The sequence below is a fragment of the Neolamprologus multifasciatus genome, chromosome 18, assembly GCF_963576455.1.
Source record: "Neolamprologus multifasciatus chromosome 18, fNeoMul1.2, whole genome shotgun sequence".
NCBI classification, from domain to species: domain Eukaryota; kingdom Metazoa; phylum Chordata; class Actinopteri; order Cichliformes; family Cichlidae; genus Neolamprologus; species Neolamprologus multifasciatus.
This window is the reverse complement of record NC_140456.1, coordinates 23,552,176-23,568,594: the sequence shown is the minus strand read 5'-3', so window position 1 is coordinate 23,568,594 and position 16,419 is coordinate 23,552,176. Positions and strand designations below refer to the sequence as shown.

The 16,419-nt window shown below is 41.8% G+C and overlaps 1 protein-coding gene across 1 annotated transcript; it reads left to right on the top strand.

The window, feature by feature from the left end:
- The first annotated feature begins 4,260 nt into the window (after positions 1–4,260).
- LOC146497959 (regulator of nonsense transcripts 1-like) lies at positions 4,261–16,365 on the top strand. Its single transcript, XM_085141242.1, has 24 exons — positions 4,261–4,636; positions 5,235–5,371; positions 5,673–5,762; positions 6,342–6,509; positions 6,600–6,780; positions 7,330–7,491; positions 7,820–7,904; positions 8,092–8,190; positions 9,003–9,111; positions 9,232–9,391; positions 9,505–9,623; positions 9,807–9,971; positions 10,223–10,337; positions 10,562–10,705; positions 10,810–11,023; positions 11,340–11,457; positions 11,725–11,881; positions 12,093–12,235; positions 12,338–12,512; positions 12,708–12,789; positions 12,881–13,042; positions 13,143–13,399; positions 13,549–13,668; positions 13,974–16,365. The coding sequence occupies exons 1-23, from the start codon at positions 4,466–4,468 to the stop codon at positions 13,663–13,665; spliced, it is 3,330 nt and encodes a 1,109-aa protein (XP_084997368.1). The 5' UTR covers positions 4,261–4,465; the 3' UTR covers positions 13,666–13,668; positions 13,974–16,365.
- The last annotated feature ends 54 nt before the right edge of the window (positions 16,366–16,419 follow it).

Sequence of the window (16,419 nt, the reverse complement as noted above, 5' to 3'; positions counted from 1 at the left end):
TTGTGTGATTAACAGTTCATTTATGGGTATTTTAACCTATGCAAGTGGAGCATCCATGTTCAGATGAGGCTTTGATGGCCTATAAGTGAAGTTCACTGAACTAAAGAATGTGGTTTGATGATTGTTGACATGCTCTCCAAATAGAAGTTTTTCCTCCTAGCAAGGAAATACAGGTGCAGCAGTCAGAGTATTGCTGAAAGGGATCTCCTGAGAAATCTCCAGAGGCCCAGTGAGAAACAAGAACCATTCCAGGCATAGCTGACAGCCCAGGCAGTGGTTGAGGTCAAAGGTCAAGCTGGTTGGGGCCCATCATGAGATCAGACTTTGGAGCCACAGCAAGGACCACGAAGCTGCGTTGGAATGAGAGCTGTGCCAAGGGGGATTTCCAGAGGCCAACAGAGGAGATTGTGGACAACAGACGGGCACCTGAAGGATGAGGGGAGCGTGCCAAGCTCCATCGACAGCGCAGAGGGAGTCTAAGGATGGCATCATGATTCTATGAAAAGCACATGAACCAGAAGCTATGGTGGTGATGGCAGCAGTTTCCTATGAACATCACCTAATGCTGTGTCACTGTATTGTGCATATGATGACACTCTGAAGACTGCTGGGATCTTAACAGCAGTAAGATAACTGGACCCAGCACCCTTTCCACAGAGGGGTTTTTCTGCAGAGCATGGACAATGGAGGAGTCATAAGTATCCCCCTCGCAGGACGAAGGCCTGAAGTGAGGTGATGGGGGTTGATAGAGGCCATAAAACTAGAGTGCTGAAGAGGTCTGCAGCTTTGGAGATAACTGAGACCCATGTTGACAAACAACAAAACCAACTGGTATGTTTGAATGTTTATTCTACATACTTTTGGACTCTGGTCCTATGGACAGTGATGGAAACAACTGGAAGAGACATTCATGACGCCCTGCCGAACTAAAACCACTCTGCACAGATGATGGGTGATCACCACAGAGCTGGGATGTTTTTGAAAATGTTACTTTCTTATTTTAACTATTAACTTAACAATTCATTTGTTTGCTCGTAGGATGCAGTTTGCCATTGGATGAGATCAATGAGGAATGGGATAGCTGCTAATACATTTGTTAAACTGTGTACTTTTACAGTAATTTAGGGTGATTGACATATGCTGTGTATAAAAATGTTTGCATTGAAACTTTCAGACATGAGGTGATCATAACTGGGAACTTTTCTAGCATAAAGGTCAAAAAGGGGGGAATGTTAGGTTTTGTAATGTTGATTGTCATTTATGCTTAGAAATATTTAACCATATATGCTTAGAGGTGTTTAATTAATTGTGTAGTGATAGGATGTGTGATCTTTAGCAGGCTGCAAAGGCTTGGTGCGCATTCCAGAGTGTTCTGGAATCCACACCTACATCCTGGGAGCATGGGAGGAGGTCGTACCTTGTTTTATTGTTTTATGGTAGGATAAACGTAGCTATATCTGTTTTAGTCTGAGTGCCTTTTGTTTAGATAAACTGGTGGACTTTCCAGACCAGTAGGTTTAGGGAAGTCTTTATGGGGTCACGCTCTGACCACACACACACACACACACACACACACACACACACACACACACACACACACACACACACACACACACACACAGTATTCTTTGTTCACATGTTTACCTATGTAAGATGTTATATGTTAATGACCCTATGCATATTCATGTAACCACAATAAAAGGAGTGCTATGGGGAACCTGGCTGAGAGTCTGATGGAGGTCAAGTGGTGGAACGACACTTGGCTCCAGGCAGGTCTCCCTCATGCATGAGTAACATGAAGAACTTTGCCTACTTTGGGTCTTGCTTTGCTGTGTAATTATATTGTCTTCAACGTTCCAGCGAATAGGTTTAAGCTACAAACCTATCATAGGCCACCTCTTCTTTTTACTCCACATGCTCAGCTTTCCCAGTTTTCTTTTAAGGAAACACTGCACCCCAGGCAGAAACTGTGCCAAGTTTTTAGCTTATGGCTCTCTGGGAATCTCCTTGATGCAAGAGGATGTTATGCCCGTCAAACTATGCTGTTGACATTTTTATAGATTAAACTACAGGAATGGGAACAAATTATGTGTTTTTGCAACAGGCTGCTATTGACAAAGTCTAAAGACACAATTTAAAACTGGTTGATTACCAAGTTGCCTGTTATGTACAGACATAACACTGGTCCATCCTTAGATTAGAATCATTCTTTTGTTTGAATGGTTAATAGATCAGTGTAGCTTAAAACAGAAAAAAATGTCCTGTGAAAATGGTCAGGTACAATGATGCAACTGAAAATGAGTGAAAAAGCAGCCAATGTCCAAAGGAAAACTTTCAAAGACCTTCAAAAAAAACTGGAGAACTGTTACCCTAGAGCACTTTGAACATTACAAGAAACTCTGGTTCATTCAAAGCAGAACATAAAGCAATGAGGAGTGGCTCAAGACTTTTGACCAGCACTGTACTACACCAGTACTGTTACAACATCTCATCCAGTTTAAAACAATGCAATATTTTATGATGGCCGTGATGAAGGCCACAAGCCCAAACACACATTAAAACGATAACATTTAACCTCTTGCAAACATCAGTTTCACACACAAATGAAACGATGCAGTGCAGCAAAGCTGAAGAGGACATTAAACAGATATTAAGCATTATGTTTGCTCCCATAACAACAGCCTCACAAACAAAGTCTAATCAAAACTTGGCCATCGGAATAAACTTAAATATTCCTGGAAACGGGAGATAAACACCCAGAGTGATACAACACCACACACAGTGTCCAGTTTTCATTCTGACCAAATGACTTACCCAGCTGTTCTGACAGCTGCCGGCCCCTCTCTGCAGCCACCACTCGCTCGTCTTCCATATCACACTTGTTCCCTATCAACAAGTGTGATTTGTTTTTTAGATATTAAAGCATTTGAGAGTAGGCTCACCTTGAGCACATGTGACAGACGTGGAAAGGTCTGGAGAAGCTGTGGAGAACATTTTGCTGCCCGTATCATCGTTCAGTACAACCAGTTTAGTGGTGGGTCCTGGGTTCCTACTGGTGCTCAACAATAACCCCGCCTCATGTAGTGAGAGTATGCAGGCAGTTCCTGGAAGATAAAGGAATTGATACCACTGACTGATCTGACATAAATCCAATAGAACATCTCTGGGACATTATGTTTCAGTTCATCCAACGCTACCAGATTGCAGTGATGCCCTGGTTCAGGTCTGGAAGGAGATCCTCTCTCTAAAAACATGGGATTTGTCAGGCATGCATAAAAAGACGTGAGGGTTATACAACCTACTGAGTACCATTGAGTTTCTGCAGTGAAAATCTGGGCAAAATGCACTATCCTGCTGCATTATCAGTGGGTCTTAAACACAAATGCTTTGCTGTTTTTACATTTTACACAGCATCCCAACTCTTTTGGAAAGAAACGTTAGTATGATCATGGTACTACCTAAAACAAACCAAGCCTACAAAAGATTGAATCTATACCTGATGTGTCTTTGCATGTTTTTGTAATAATCATTAGTAAAGTGTCCACTGTATTTTATTGTGTAAATGTATTGTTTTGTACATGGTTTTGTATGGCAGTTTTCCCCATGAGTGTGAACAGTTCTCTGTCTCTCTGTGTTAGTCCTGCAATAGACTGCCAGGATGTACACTGCCTCTCACCCTATGACAACTGGAATAGGCTCCAGCAGCCCTGTGACCCTGAACTGGATAAACGGAAGAGAATGGATGGATGAAGGTATCACAGATGCAGATGTTTCTGACAGAACAACGCTGTTTTGTTATTCTCTGTGTTAACTAATAAGGACAAACAAATACATTTTTGAATAAATAAAATCAAAACCTTTTATTTTGAAGGCATTTTCATGGGGCCTGCTGGCTATGCAAACCAGTCCTGATGGGTTTTTTCCCTTTAAGGTCCTCCTGCTAGATACATTCAAAATATAATAAAAGTTGTGATACTGCAAATGTGCTTCCTGCATTCTTGATTTATCTTTAATTTTGAACATTTAATTTTAACGGTTAAATGTAGTGTAAGACAGTTTATGGAGTCATAAAGTTTGACGGTGCATAATAATAAACTTTTTTCAAAGAGTATATATATCTATAGATTTATATCTATAGATATATACATATTTGAGCAATCTGTTGACACCTGTCCCTATTCTATCGGCACCTGTCTTCTTGTCTCCTTGCCTTCTCTCGCTTCCTACAGGTGACTTCCTATAGGAGACAAGTGGTACTGAGGGATGAGAGGAAAGGAGCGGGGGTGGAGAAGACGAACGGAACGCCGCCGCGATCAAGGCTCCCCCTGTCTTTCTCTCTTGCCACCACTGTTTGTCATTTTCTCATTATTAGCTCGTCTCCGTTGTTCGGTTTGATCTGAAGCATCAACAGTTTGTGGAATATTGTAGCAACAGCCAAAATACCGCTGACAAAAGGGTGAAAAACATGAGTGTCGAGGCGTACGGGCCGAGCTCGCAGACTCTAACGTTCCTGGACACCGAGGAAGCCGAGCTGCTGGGAGCGGACACTCAGGGCTCCGAGTACGACTTCACCGATTTTACCCTGCCGAGCCAGACCCAGACTCAAGGCCAAACCCAGAGTCAGCTAGACGGCCAGGTTCGTGTGGTTATTCACGCCGTTTCTGTGCATGAATGAAGGTCCTGCTGTGTTGACAAAACGTGAATCAGCTAACGATGGCTAACAACATCGTTAGCATCTGACGCCTTGCCTCCGTTACCATGCTTTTATTCCGCTAATGGCTAGCACGGCAACTAGCCAGCTTAGCTCACGGCTAACATAGCTAGCATGCCGATATAACTAGCATGTAAAGCCACTGGACTTTATTGCTATATAAACTAAGACTGAATTTTCTGCGTGGTAGACCAGCAAAAATGCCCATACATATATGTACCGGCAGTTATTTCTTTCTCTTACTAGTAGTTATATGCACTGTATACATTGTCACTGAAAAATAACAATCACTGGTCAGTAGAGGTAGTTATTAATACTGTCAACAGTCCGTTTAATGATGGGACAGTATGACTGCTGCTGTGGAAAAATTACATTACATAAGACTTCATCGGTCTGGTTGACTGCCCAGTTTGGCGCCCATCTTTTCCAGTATCAGTTGACAATGTGTGATCCTGTGGCATGTAATGCATAATGTCGACAATAAGTTTCGTTTCATGACTCTTAAATTTATTTGTCTCCTCAGGTCAATGGCCCTGATGGTGTGTTACAGAATGGAGACGACCCTGTTGTGAAGGCCAGCCAATTACTGGCAGAGTTGAACTTTGAGGAGGATGAGGAGGACACTTACTATACCAAGGATCTTCCTGTGCATGCTTGCAGGTAAAGGACCAGACTAATGTTTCTGAATTGCCTGTCATCATGTGTTTGTGTCATTTTATTTCGTTGCTTTATGGTCTCTGTTTGCAGTTTGGGTTTATTGTGCATGCATTGTTGCTTTACACAGCTGTAAAAAGCTGCTGCTAGTTGGTTTTTGGTTTTAATATGTGGGTTTTGCCATACCAGAGGTCTTGTAAGAGTATAAGTTGGGGAAGTGCAAGCAATTTCCCTGTTTTCTGGCTCCTTTTCTGTGTGGTCTTTTATATAAAAATGCTTTGCATTTCTTGTTCAATTTTGACTTCAGTTATTGTGGGATTCACGATCCAGCCTGTGTGGTCTACTGCAACACCAGCAAGAAGTGGTTTTGCAACGGCCGTGGAAACACTTCTGGCAGGTAAGATGCACTCACTTACCAGCCTCTTTTTGCTCCGTCCTATGTTGGGTCTTAACTAAATAACACTTGAGGGGATCATTTTACAGGTGCGCTATCCTTTAGTTAGACGAGTACAGTGACTGTAATAATGAGTTTCTGTTTTGTTGTGAAACAGCTATTAAAAATGGATGACTATAGTTTCATTGTTGACTTAAGGCAGAAGTCAAAGAAGATTGTTTGACTGTGAAAGGCCACTTAGGCTAATGTTTAATTTTGAAATCCAAAGTAAAGAACTGTTTAACCTAGTACTGTATTATTTCCTGAACTGCTACAGTTAAAACCAGACTATTGTGGATCACCTCTGTCATACAAAGCATTCCCTATTCATTCAGCTCTTTTAGTAAACACACACAGTGTATTTGCTTTGACATTATAGACAAATCAGGTTTCATAATTCTGTCACTGCACAGTGGGGTTTTGAGACGACACTTGCATGGCTAGAACATGTTGAGCTGAGACTTGGAAAGTAAGAATTATTAGAATGCACAGTCTTGCTTTCTTTCCAGCTAGTGCCTTAATTGCTATTCTACTCACTTGTAGCCACATTGTTAACCACCTGGTGAGGGCAAAGTCCAAGGAGGTGACCCTGCATAAAGATGGCCCCCTGGGGGAAACGGTTTTGGAGTGCTACAACTGTGGCTGTCGCAACGTCTTCTTGCTTGGCTTCATTCCTGCCAAGGCTGACTCAGTTGTGGTGTTACTGTGCAGGTAAGGGCAAAACCTGAGTAGCTGACTGTTCACCCATAGGGGTCATTTAAACAAATTATGTTTGACTTTTTTGTTTTGATTTTAACACAGGCAGCCATGTGCTAGCCAGAGTAGCCTGAAAGACATCAACTGGGACAGCTCACAGTGGCAGCCTTTAATCCAGGACCGCTGCTTTCTTTCCTGGTTGGTCAAAATTCCCTCAGAACAGGAGCAGCTCCGGGCACGCCAGATCACTGCCCAGCAGATCAACAAGCTGGAGGAGCTGTGGAAGGTACTGTCACACCACCTTCACTATGTAAATATTCCACAGCACGAATTTGAGTGTGGATCAGACTTATCTATATAGTTACACTTAACCAGATGAATTTATACAGCTGTCTGTTATGCAAATAATGTAACGGAAATGTCTGCACTGTCTGTTTCATGTGCCTGCTAGAACATTAATCTTTTTTCCTCCATATGTTTTTGACTTGTTATATTTGCAAATATACAACTGTACTAAATACTGGCTTTGGTTCTATTTATGTGTTCAAATAGACTAACATTAAAGTAGTGAGCCAGCACACCTAATGCAGGAACCTAAAACTGAAGCAGCAAAATAGTAATAATCTATCATAAGATTTATGGATTCCACTGTGCTTACATACCAAATTATCTGGATGTTTCTTAGTTTGAATCTACTATTTTTCACCACAAAGGAACCTGCCCATCTCTAAATGTTTTTTTGGTTTTCTATCCACATTTTTAATCTTATCATGCACGATCTGACGTATGGGTGGATGGGTTTGTTTTTTCTTTTTCTTTATTTTTTCCTTGGTAGGAAAATCCCACAGCAACCTTGGAGGACCTGGAAAAGCCTGGAGTAGATGAGGAGCCCCAACATGTCCTGCTTCGCTATGAGGATGCCTACCAGTACCAAAACATTTTTGGTCCTCTTGTGAAGCTGGAAGCTGACTATGATAAGAAACTCAAAGAGTCACAGGTAACAAACAACTTGATTACAGTTTGTATGATTTCTTGTCACAGTACTTGGTGATTGCTGGTCACACAACGAGTTAGCTATTTGTTTTGTTTGTAAGTGAATTGTTTTTTTTTACTGTACCACTTAAAAGCTTAGATTTGTAGCCAGGGGTTTTCAGCATTTACTTCTTGAGGATTTTGTAACCAAAACGTACTCATAGTTTTTATTGTGTATGATAATTTTGAAAAATGGATGAGCGTCATTGCTGTTTCTGTTGTTTACATTTATTATTTTTATAATATAATTTATATATTAATTATAATTTTATTATTAATTTATTTCTCAACAGACACAAGACAACATCACAGTAAGATGGGACTTGGGCCTGAATAAGAAGAGGATTGCTTATTTCACCCTTCCCAAGACAGACTCAGGTATGTAGCAGTAGTTTCACTGTGAAGTTTACAGCCATCACTTCATAATATGTGACTTTGTAATTTGTGTGTGCACTCTTTAAACTTATTGGGTTGTATGATTTTATAATCCTTTGCACTCATTTTGAATTTTTTTTTTCTTAATGTGCATTTAAAAAAATATTTTGTCTCATCACCCGTCCTTTAGATATGCGGCTGATGCAGGGAGATGAAATTTGCCTGAGATACAAAGGAGACCTGGCCCCTCCTTGGAAAGGCATTGGACATGTCATCAAAGTCCCTGACAGTATCCTTATGACTTTGAATAGGCATACCATCCCCAAGCTTCACACTACAGTTTAACCATATAATCTGTTTATACACATTTAAAACTACAGGTAAGGTGATGTATGGATCTTTAGGAACACCTAGTGGCGGCTCTGTGAAACTACAACCATATAAACAAACTTGTCTTCCTTCATGCTCCAGTGTATTTTGGAAACAATTTCTATATTTAGATCTTGTTTATACAGGATAATTTCTTAATTTCTAGTTTACACTACACCACAAGTACAATCCAAGGCTGTGGATCATTGCATTTTTAGTGACTCTCCTCCACAGTTTGAACATTTAGTGTTAATGAAACTAACACAAAGTAGAGACTGAATCACTTTAGGTGTTTTAACCAGAAATGTAAAGCAGTGTTTGCATGACTTACATTCAAAAATGAATTACAGAAAGGCAAAAGTTATGTAAAACTTTCATGCAGACCTTTTTATTCACTTCTTTCAAACCCAAAACATTCTACATGCACTGTTGTGCAGCTGGGTTTGCATTTCATTAAAGGACAGAGTAGCTGCTGCTTACAATTTTACATGCGGAAGAAGACTGTGATTGTCCCTCAGTACTTGTGAGAGACCACTCATAAATTATTGGAATTTTGGAGTTTGGGATGGATGCACTTTTAAAATAGGAAGTTATTCCTAATGATACATTTTAGATATCTGTGAGTCCAGTTGGGGAATAATCTGGGTAAGACATACAGTGCCAGAAATGAAATGTTTTTGTTACTCCAGTACATATTGAAGCGTTAGCTGTTTCCTTGACCTTCTGTCTCAGATTATGGTGATGAAATAGCCATCGAGTTAAGGAGCAGTGCCGGGGCTCCAGTGGAGATCCCTCACATCTTTCAGGTGGACTTTGTGTGGAAGTCCACTTCCTTTGATAGGTATTTAAAATCTGTGCACTCTTGTATTTGATGTGATTAGTGCAATAAAGACCTGAAGCCTAAAGTTCTGTATCAGTTACAATAACAGTGTTTTGTTAAAAAAAATGTTTTTCTTTTCAGGATGCAGAGTGCTCTGAAGACATTTGCTGTGGATGAGACTTCAGTGTCTGGTTACATCTACCACAAACTGCTGGGACATGAGGTAGAGGATGTGGTCATCAAGTGCCAGCTGCCCAAACGCTTCACTGCTCAAGGCCTCCCTGACCTTAACCACTCCCAGGTGAGTTGGAGAAGGCGGCGTGTTACATGACTGAAATGAGTTTTGCTTGCTACCTGGCCTCTTGGACTTTGTCCTGTCAGAGATCACATGGATTTTTTTGTTTTGTGATGCAGGTGTATGCTGTGAAAACAGTGCTGCAGCGCCCCCTCAGTCTGATCCAGGGCCCACCTGGCACCGGAAAGACGGTCACCTCTGCCACCATTGTGTACCACCTGGCCAGACAAGGAAATGGGTACGAAACTTGACTCTAGTCTTTTTTGTAATGCCACCTTTCTGTTTTATTCTTTATTTACTCTACATTTAACTTAATGTTATTTTTTTTACAATATTCCTTAAAGTCTTTATGACCTTAGTCCTGGCTGAAATAAATAATTAGGAAAAAGACCATTAATACAGTTTAAAATTGTCTTCGCAGGCCTGTGCTGGTTTGTGCTCCCAGTAATATTGCAGTTGATCAGCTCACTGAGAAGATTCACCAAACAGGGCTCAAGGTGGTGAGACTCTGTGCCAAGAGCAGAGAGGCCATAGACTCACCAGTGTCATTCCTGGCTCTGCACAACCAGACCCGTAATATGGACAGGTGACACACATCTATCTTTTTTGTGCATTTGTGATTAGCCTGTTTTGTCTTCTTTTTAAAGAGTTGGACTAGCTGTTGGTCTGTATTGATTCAATAAAACTACCATACATGCTTTAGTTTTACAGTCAGTCTAAAACTGTTCAGGGGAACCACAACTGAGATTATGATGTTGCATTATAACAGTTTGTGTCAGAGCAGCACACAAACACAACACTGATCTCACACAATGATAAATGTGTTCATGCCTGCAGTATGCCAGAGCTTCAGAAACTCCAACAGCTGAAGGATGAGACTGGAGAGCTGTCCTCCTCAGATGAGAAGCGCTACAGAGCCTTGAGGCGCACTGCTGAGAGAGAGTTGCTTATGGTGTGTCATTTGGACTTGCTGAACTCTAAATATGTCCTGTTTATGACAGTGCTAGGCACAGTAATGTGTATCATCCATATTTTTTTTGTGATAGTTTGTATGATGAGACTTTCCATTAACTTTTTACTAAAATATTATTTATCATTGTGATGGTTTATTAAGGAAAAAAACAAGTGATACTTCATCATAATGAAACTCAACTTTCTCTCTTTTCTCTTTGCCAGAATGCTGACGTGATCTGCTGTACGTGCGTTGGGGCAGGAGATCCTCGTCTGGCAAAGATGCAGTTCAGATCTATCCTGATCGATGAGAGCACCCAGGCCACCGAGCCAGAGTGCATGGTGCCTGTAGTCCTTGGCGCCAAGCAGGTAGGAGCTCCATAAGTGAAAATAACACTTGATCAGTAATCTGCAGTATTAGTGATCAGCTTAAACTGCTGCATTTTGTAACGATGTGTTTATTTTCTTCGCAGTTGATTCTTGTGGGTGATCACTGCCAGCTGGGACCTGTGGTGATGTGTAAGAAGGCAGCTAAAGCAGGTCTGTCCCAGTCTCTGTTCGAGCGTCTTGTAGTTTTGGGGATCCGACCAATCCGTCTGCAGGTCCAGTACCGCATGCACCCGGCCCTCAGTGCCTTCCCCTCCAACATCTTTTATGAGGGTTCTCTGCAGAACGGAGTCACTGCTGGTGAGATGGAAAGAAAGACATACAACCTTACATTTCCTCATTTCTTACCAGTACAGAAAACTTAAAAGTAAATAAAAAAATATCTTTACCGTTTGTATATGCTGCTTTATGTGACACTTTATGTGTTGGATATTTCTTTAAAACCCACTCTAGGCTGTAAAACATTTGCACTTGTTTTTTATGCTCTTCTAAAATGTAGTCATCTGGCAGCTGACTCATAGATGTAACACAGCCTGTTGCTAATCATATCCAGCTTATTAATGTGATTATTAAGTGTACCAGACTGCTCACCATAATCTGTTTGTTCTTTCTGCAGCGGACCGTGTGAAAAAAGGCTTCGACTTCCAGTGGCCCCAACCAGACAAGCCGATGTTCTTCTATGTCACCCAAGGCCAAGAGGAAATTGCTAGCTCTGGAACATCTTATTTGAACAGGTGCCAACTTTCTTGGACTCTGTTGCCTGTGTCTGCCTTTTATTGTCTACATGATGCCTGAAAATAGCCAATATTTGACAGACATAAATTTTCTGAATCACTTCGAACAATCCTGATATAAAGTAGATGACTTAAGTGTTCAGAAACACTGTATGCTTTAAGTGATGTCTCATCTGTTTAAAGTCAAGGTTAATAGATTCCTGTGTTACTTCAGATGTTCTATATTCAAAAGAAAAAGCATTCTACTCACTCTACTTGTTCATGCAGGACTGAGGCAGCCAATGTGGAGAAAATAACAACAAGGTTGCTGAAGGCTGGAGCAAAACCTGATCAGATTGGTATCATCACTCCCTATGAGGGTCAGAGGTCCTATCTGGTCCAGTACATGCAGTTCAGTGGCTCCCTCCACACCAAACTCTACCAGGTAGACTGATAAATGTTTCATTCAAACTTCAAATGAATATTAAATTGATTCTGTCTAAACTAATGAAATACCTGAATCCTTAAAGGAGAGGCCAAACACTTGTTGTAGCACCTACGCAGGACACAGGACCAAAGAATTTCAGGCACTTGTGTTTAGTGTTGGAATAAAATATAAAACGCCTCACCCAAGAATCTCTTCATACTCTGTGCAGGAGGTGGAAATAGCCAGTGTTGATGCTTTCCAAGGGAGAGAGAAAGACTTCATCATCCTCTCCTGCGTGAGGGCCAACGAGCACCAGGGCATCGGCTTCCTCAATGATCCCAGACGTCTTAACGTGGCGCTCACCAGGGCCAGGTAATGCAAGAAACCTCACCAGCTTTTTGACTCTAAATATTTAAAACCATCACTGTGAGGACAACGTACCCTAATTTGTTACTGTCTTTTGCTCTGTCACAGATATGGCGTGATCATTGTGGGAAACCCCAAAGCCCTGTCCAAGCAGCCTCTGTGGAACCACCTGCTCAATTACTACAAGGAGCAGAAGGTCCTGGTTGAAGGCCCGCTCAACAACCTGAGGGAGAGCCTCATGCAATTCAGCAAGCCCCGCAAGCTGGTGAACACCATCAACCCTGTGAGTTTAGTGTGTGTGTGTGTGCGCTAGTTACACACACAGTGCTTTTGATGCTAAAGTAAAGTTTTTTTTGTTTGTTTGTTGTTTTTCGATTATGAATATTTGTTGCTTTGGTACTGAGGACTAAAAATAAACCAGTATAATACATCACTGCAAAGACGCAAAGATGAGCTTTTTTATTGTTTTCTTTTTTAGGGTGGCCGATTCATGAGCACAGCTATGTATGATGCCAGGGAGGCCCTCATTCCTGGATCTGTTTATGATCGTAGCAGCAACGGTGAGATGTCTTTCTTACCCCATACACACCTTTTTCCCCCAACTGAAAAAGTATAATTAACTAAGTGCATTTAACATGCGTTCTACTGCAGGGCGTTCGTCCAACATGTATTTCCAGACGCATGACCAGATCGGTATGATTGGCACAGGTGCTAATCCCATGTCCTCCATGAACATCCCGATCCCCTTCAACCTTGTGATGCCTCCGATTCCTCCACCAGGATACTTGGGACAGGTGAATGGACCTACAGCAGGTGAGAAAGTCATAAATTTGTCATGCTACCTCCAGTTTCCCCTTAAGGCAGCTAGGAATTGTTTGATGGAATTTTGTTACCCGACTTGATCTACGAACAGGTCGCGGTGGTGGTCTAAAGGGCAAATCGGGCAGCGGAGGAGGTGGGGGAACTCGAGGTGGCCGTCAAAGAAACCGTGGAAACCACAGCGGTGGAACAGACCGCGGACAGCATGGAGGTCAAATGACTACAAGCCAGACTAGCCAGGACCAGGGCTCCCAGCCGTTCTCCCAGGGCCCTCTGACGCAGGGCTACATTAACATGAGCCAGCCGTCACAGATGAGCCAGCCTGGGCTCTCCCAGCCTGAACTCTCCCAGGTTGGTTTGTTTATCTGAAAAACTGTTTCTGACCTAGTCCAACATTTGCCCAGATTTTCTCTTAAAAACATGTCCAAGATTTCTCTACTGCATGGAAGGAAATGAAGGAATAACTGTTGACTGATCTCTTTTTGTTTGTCCCGTTATAGGACAGTTACCTTGGAGATGAGTTCAAGTCTCAGATTGATGTGGCTTTGTCCCAGGATTCCACGTACCAGGGGGAGCGGGCCTACCATGGTGGTGTGACTGGACTGTCCCAGTACTAGACTGTAAGATATTCCACTGTGGGCTAAGATGACTCACTAAAATGAAAGGAGTAGTTCAACTTTTTTGATTAAATTATGCTATCATGAGCTTTTAACACATAGGTTAGCACTAACTTTAACTTTGAACACGTGCCAGAGCTCGATGTGCTGTTGTGTGGGTTTTGTTTCGGTTGGTTGTTGGTTTCTCCAACTTTTTATTTAACATTTAAGAGACTTGGATTAATTTCAGAGTCTGATACAATGTGTATGTTGTAGTCCACTGAAAAGCTAAATGAATATTCTCTGAAACAAGTGTGTTTGTCTTGCAGGTTGCAGGAAAGGAGCTAGGCCTGTGTGAAGCTTAGTTCATTGGTATTTTAATCTGGGTAATAACAAAAAAGAACAAACATGGATACCCGTTTTCCACTGCTACAACCGAAGCACCACTGTGTGAAAGTAACAGGAGAGAGACCGTGAGAAACCAACCAATCACAAGAGTGAGAGTAAAAATGGGAGTAGAGCTGGACAGGACGAGAGCAAGACGGAAAGAGTGGGAGACTGGTAGAGGAGAGAAGGCACTGCTGCTCACACACGAAGACATAGCAAAGGAGAAAGCTGTTGTCCTCGGAGCGGCGCAGTTGGGAGAGGTGAGACCTTCATCAGGTCGAGGAGGGCGAAAAGATCTGAGGCATTCTGGAGGGGGGAAAGGGGCCGACTGCGTCATCTTGTCCCTCGCGTGCCCCCGAACCCTCGGATCTCCAGGCGGTGTGGTTGGGATTCTTGCTCCAAAAGCTGAGAAAGAAGGAGAAGAGGTGTCTCACACAAGTCCTCCAAGCTAACAACAGGACGTCCACTGTGACTTGGAGTGAGAGAGAAAAACAAATGGAGACGCAGCTCTTGAAGCAGTTGACATGGCAACTTTTTTAAACTCAAAGCTTGAATCGAGGTTCTGCATTTGATCACATTTTTAAGCAACCGGGAGAAATGTTTGGCATCTCAACAGAACTCAGAAATGCTTGTGGTGCTGTGCCTCAGATGTTTAAAAGAAATTTGAGGACTAACCAGTTAAGGGTCATTTGCTTTGCTTTCTCAGCTTTGAGTTGGAAAGTTTTCTAAATAAAGGTTGTTTTCATTGAGGGTTTTCAGTGACGCAAGCTAGTGTAGTTGGCCATCTTTCAAGGCGGGTCTTTCCCTAGGTGGTCTGCAAAGAACAAAGTGGTGGAAGAAGCTCTTAAATGTGTAAACGTAAAAAAGAAAAACATTTTTGTCTCCAAATCTGAGCTCCGAAGGCCTGCGGATCGTGAGATAATTTTGTTTTTGTTTTTTGTTTTGTTTTGTTGTTCTTCTTTGTGTCTTTTTAATAGTGCAAAAGGACGAGTGAGGGCACTGTAACCAGCTTGTAACTGAATAAAGCTGTCATTCTTTTCTGCTGACCCCTCCCCCAAAGCTGCTAAAGCTAGCAGATAGCAGTCGCCAAGCACATATAGCTGAAAGCGCCTGATAAGCCGAATCAAGAGGGCAGAACTTCCCAAAGAGCCTTGCCCCGAAGTCAGACGTCATAAAACATGCAGACGGTGAGACAGAGGTGTAAATGGTACACGTGGTGGAGTACTTGACATGAATGCTCACTGAAAAGGAGGGTGAAAACATGTAAGGCTCAACTGTACAACGGACAACTTGGTTTCACCACGTTGGACACAGATGTTTTGATGATGCATTTGAGAAGTCGACCGATGACACATTTAGAGGTTACGCATCTTAGGTGAAGTTACCTTCAAATTACGAACACATGTAACCCATGTTTAACATTTATGTAGATAAGCACCCCCCCATTCCTCTTGATTTTCTTTGCTTTTTGTTAGTCTTTAACCTATAGAAGAGTGTGAAACTGTTAAAGCAGTAGTACAATCATGTTGAGGACAGAGCAGTTAGTTTGGTCTATGATGAACTTTGTATCTCTGTTTCAGTACTCGGTGTTGTAAGTTCTCGTTTCGCACTAGTGAAGCTTACATCAGTATCTTTCACCGCCTCATGTTATCCATGTGATGCTAAAAGCTTTCCTTTTTATGTTGTTGAATCCACGATACTGAAGAACTTTGTCATTTTCTGAGCGGTAATGGCTTCGGATTGTCCACTCTGAGCCAAAGCGTCTTTTAATAATTTTAACATCCTGTTGTAGATGCTAAGAGGGCAGAGCGTGTGGTGAAGAGTGGTCAGGCTGCCAAAGAGAAAAGGCATCCACAGGAATGAAACCTGCGAAGCGTGAATTATTGTTTTTTCTTTAATGCTACAACAGTCAAGTTAAGTAGGTGTGTCTTTATGCTGTGTAGGACATCAAATTAATAGTCTCACCCCATTTATATATCTGTAGATTTGCTCTAAATTATTCTTAGACTCCACATCTTCAACTTTGAAAACTGCTCTGCTTTACTTTTTACATAAAAATCACCAACATATAAAACATCTCAAACCTACACGTGGTTTTTGCATGTCTTATGAACTGAGGCTAACTTTTGAGTTCTTCCTCTGTACTTTTGCTGTGACCTTGTTTGGCTTATTGCTGTTTAAAGCTGAAGTGAACAATGTTTTTATGTTTGCTGCACTGTTTTTTGTTTTTGTTTTCTTCCCACTAACTGATGTTGGTGCTGAAAAAGTGTACTCACAAAAAGAAAATCTTGTGTTAATAATCTTGGAAAATTAAAGTTTGCTTCTTTTTGCTCATTCAGCTTGATTTGAGTCTTTTATTTCTCCTGTGAGCTGAATTACTAGCATGTG

Excerpts from the sequence above, each read along its gene's own strand:
- LOC146497959 (XM_085141242.1), top strand. The coding sequence starts at position 4,466 with ATGAGTGTCGAGGCGTACGGGCCGAGCTCGCAGACTCTAACGTTCCTG. Across the intron at positions 6,510-6,599 it reads GTTGTGGTGTTACTGTGCAG|GCAGCCATGTGCTAGCCAGA; the intron begins GTAAGGGCAAAA and ends ATTTTAACACAG. Across the intron at positions 12,513-12,707 it reads TGGTGAACACCATCAACCCT|GGTGGCCGATTCATGAGCAC; the intron begins GTGAGTTTAGTG and ends TTTCTTTTTTAG.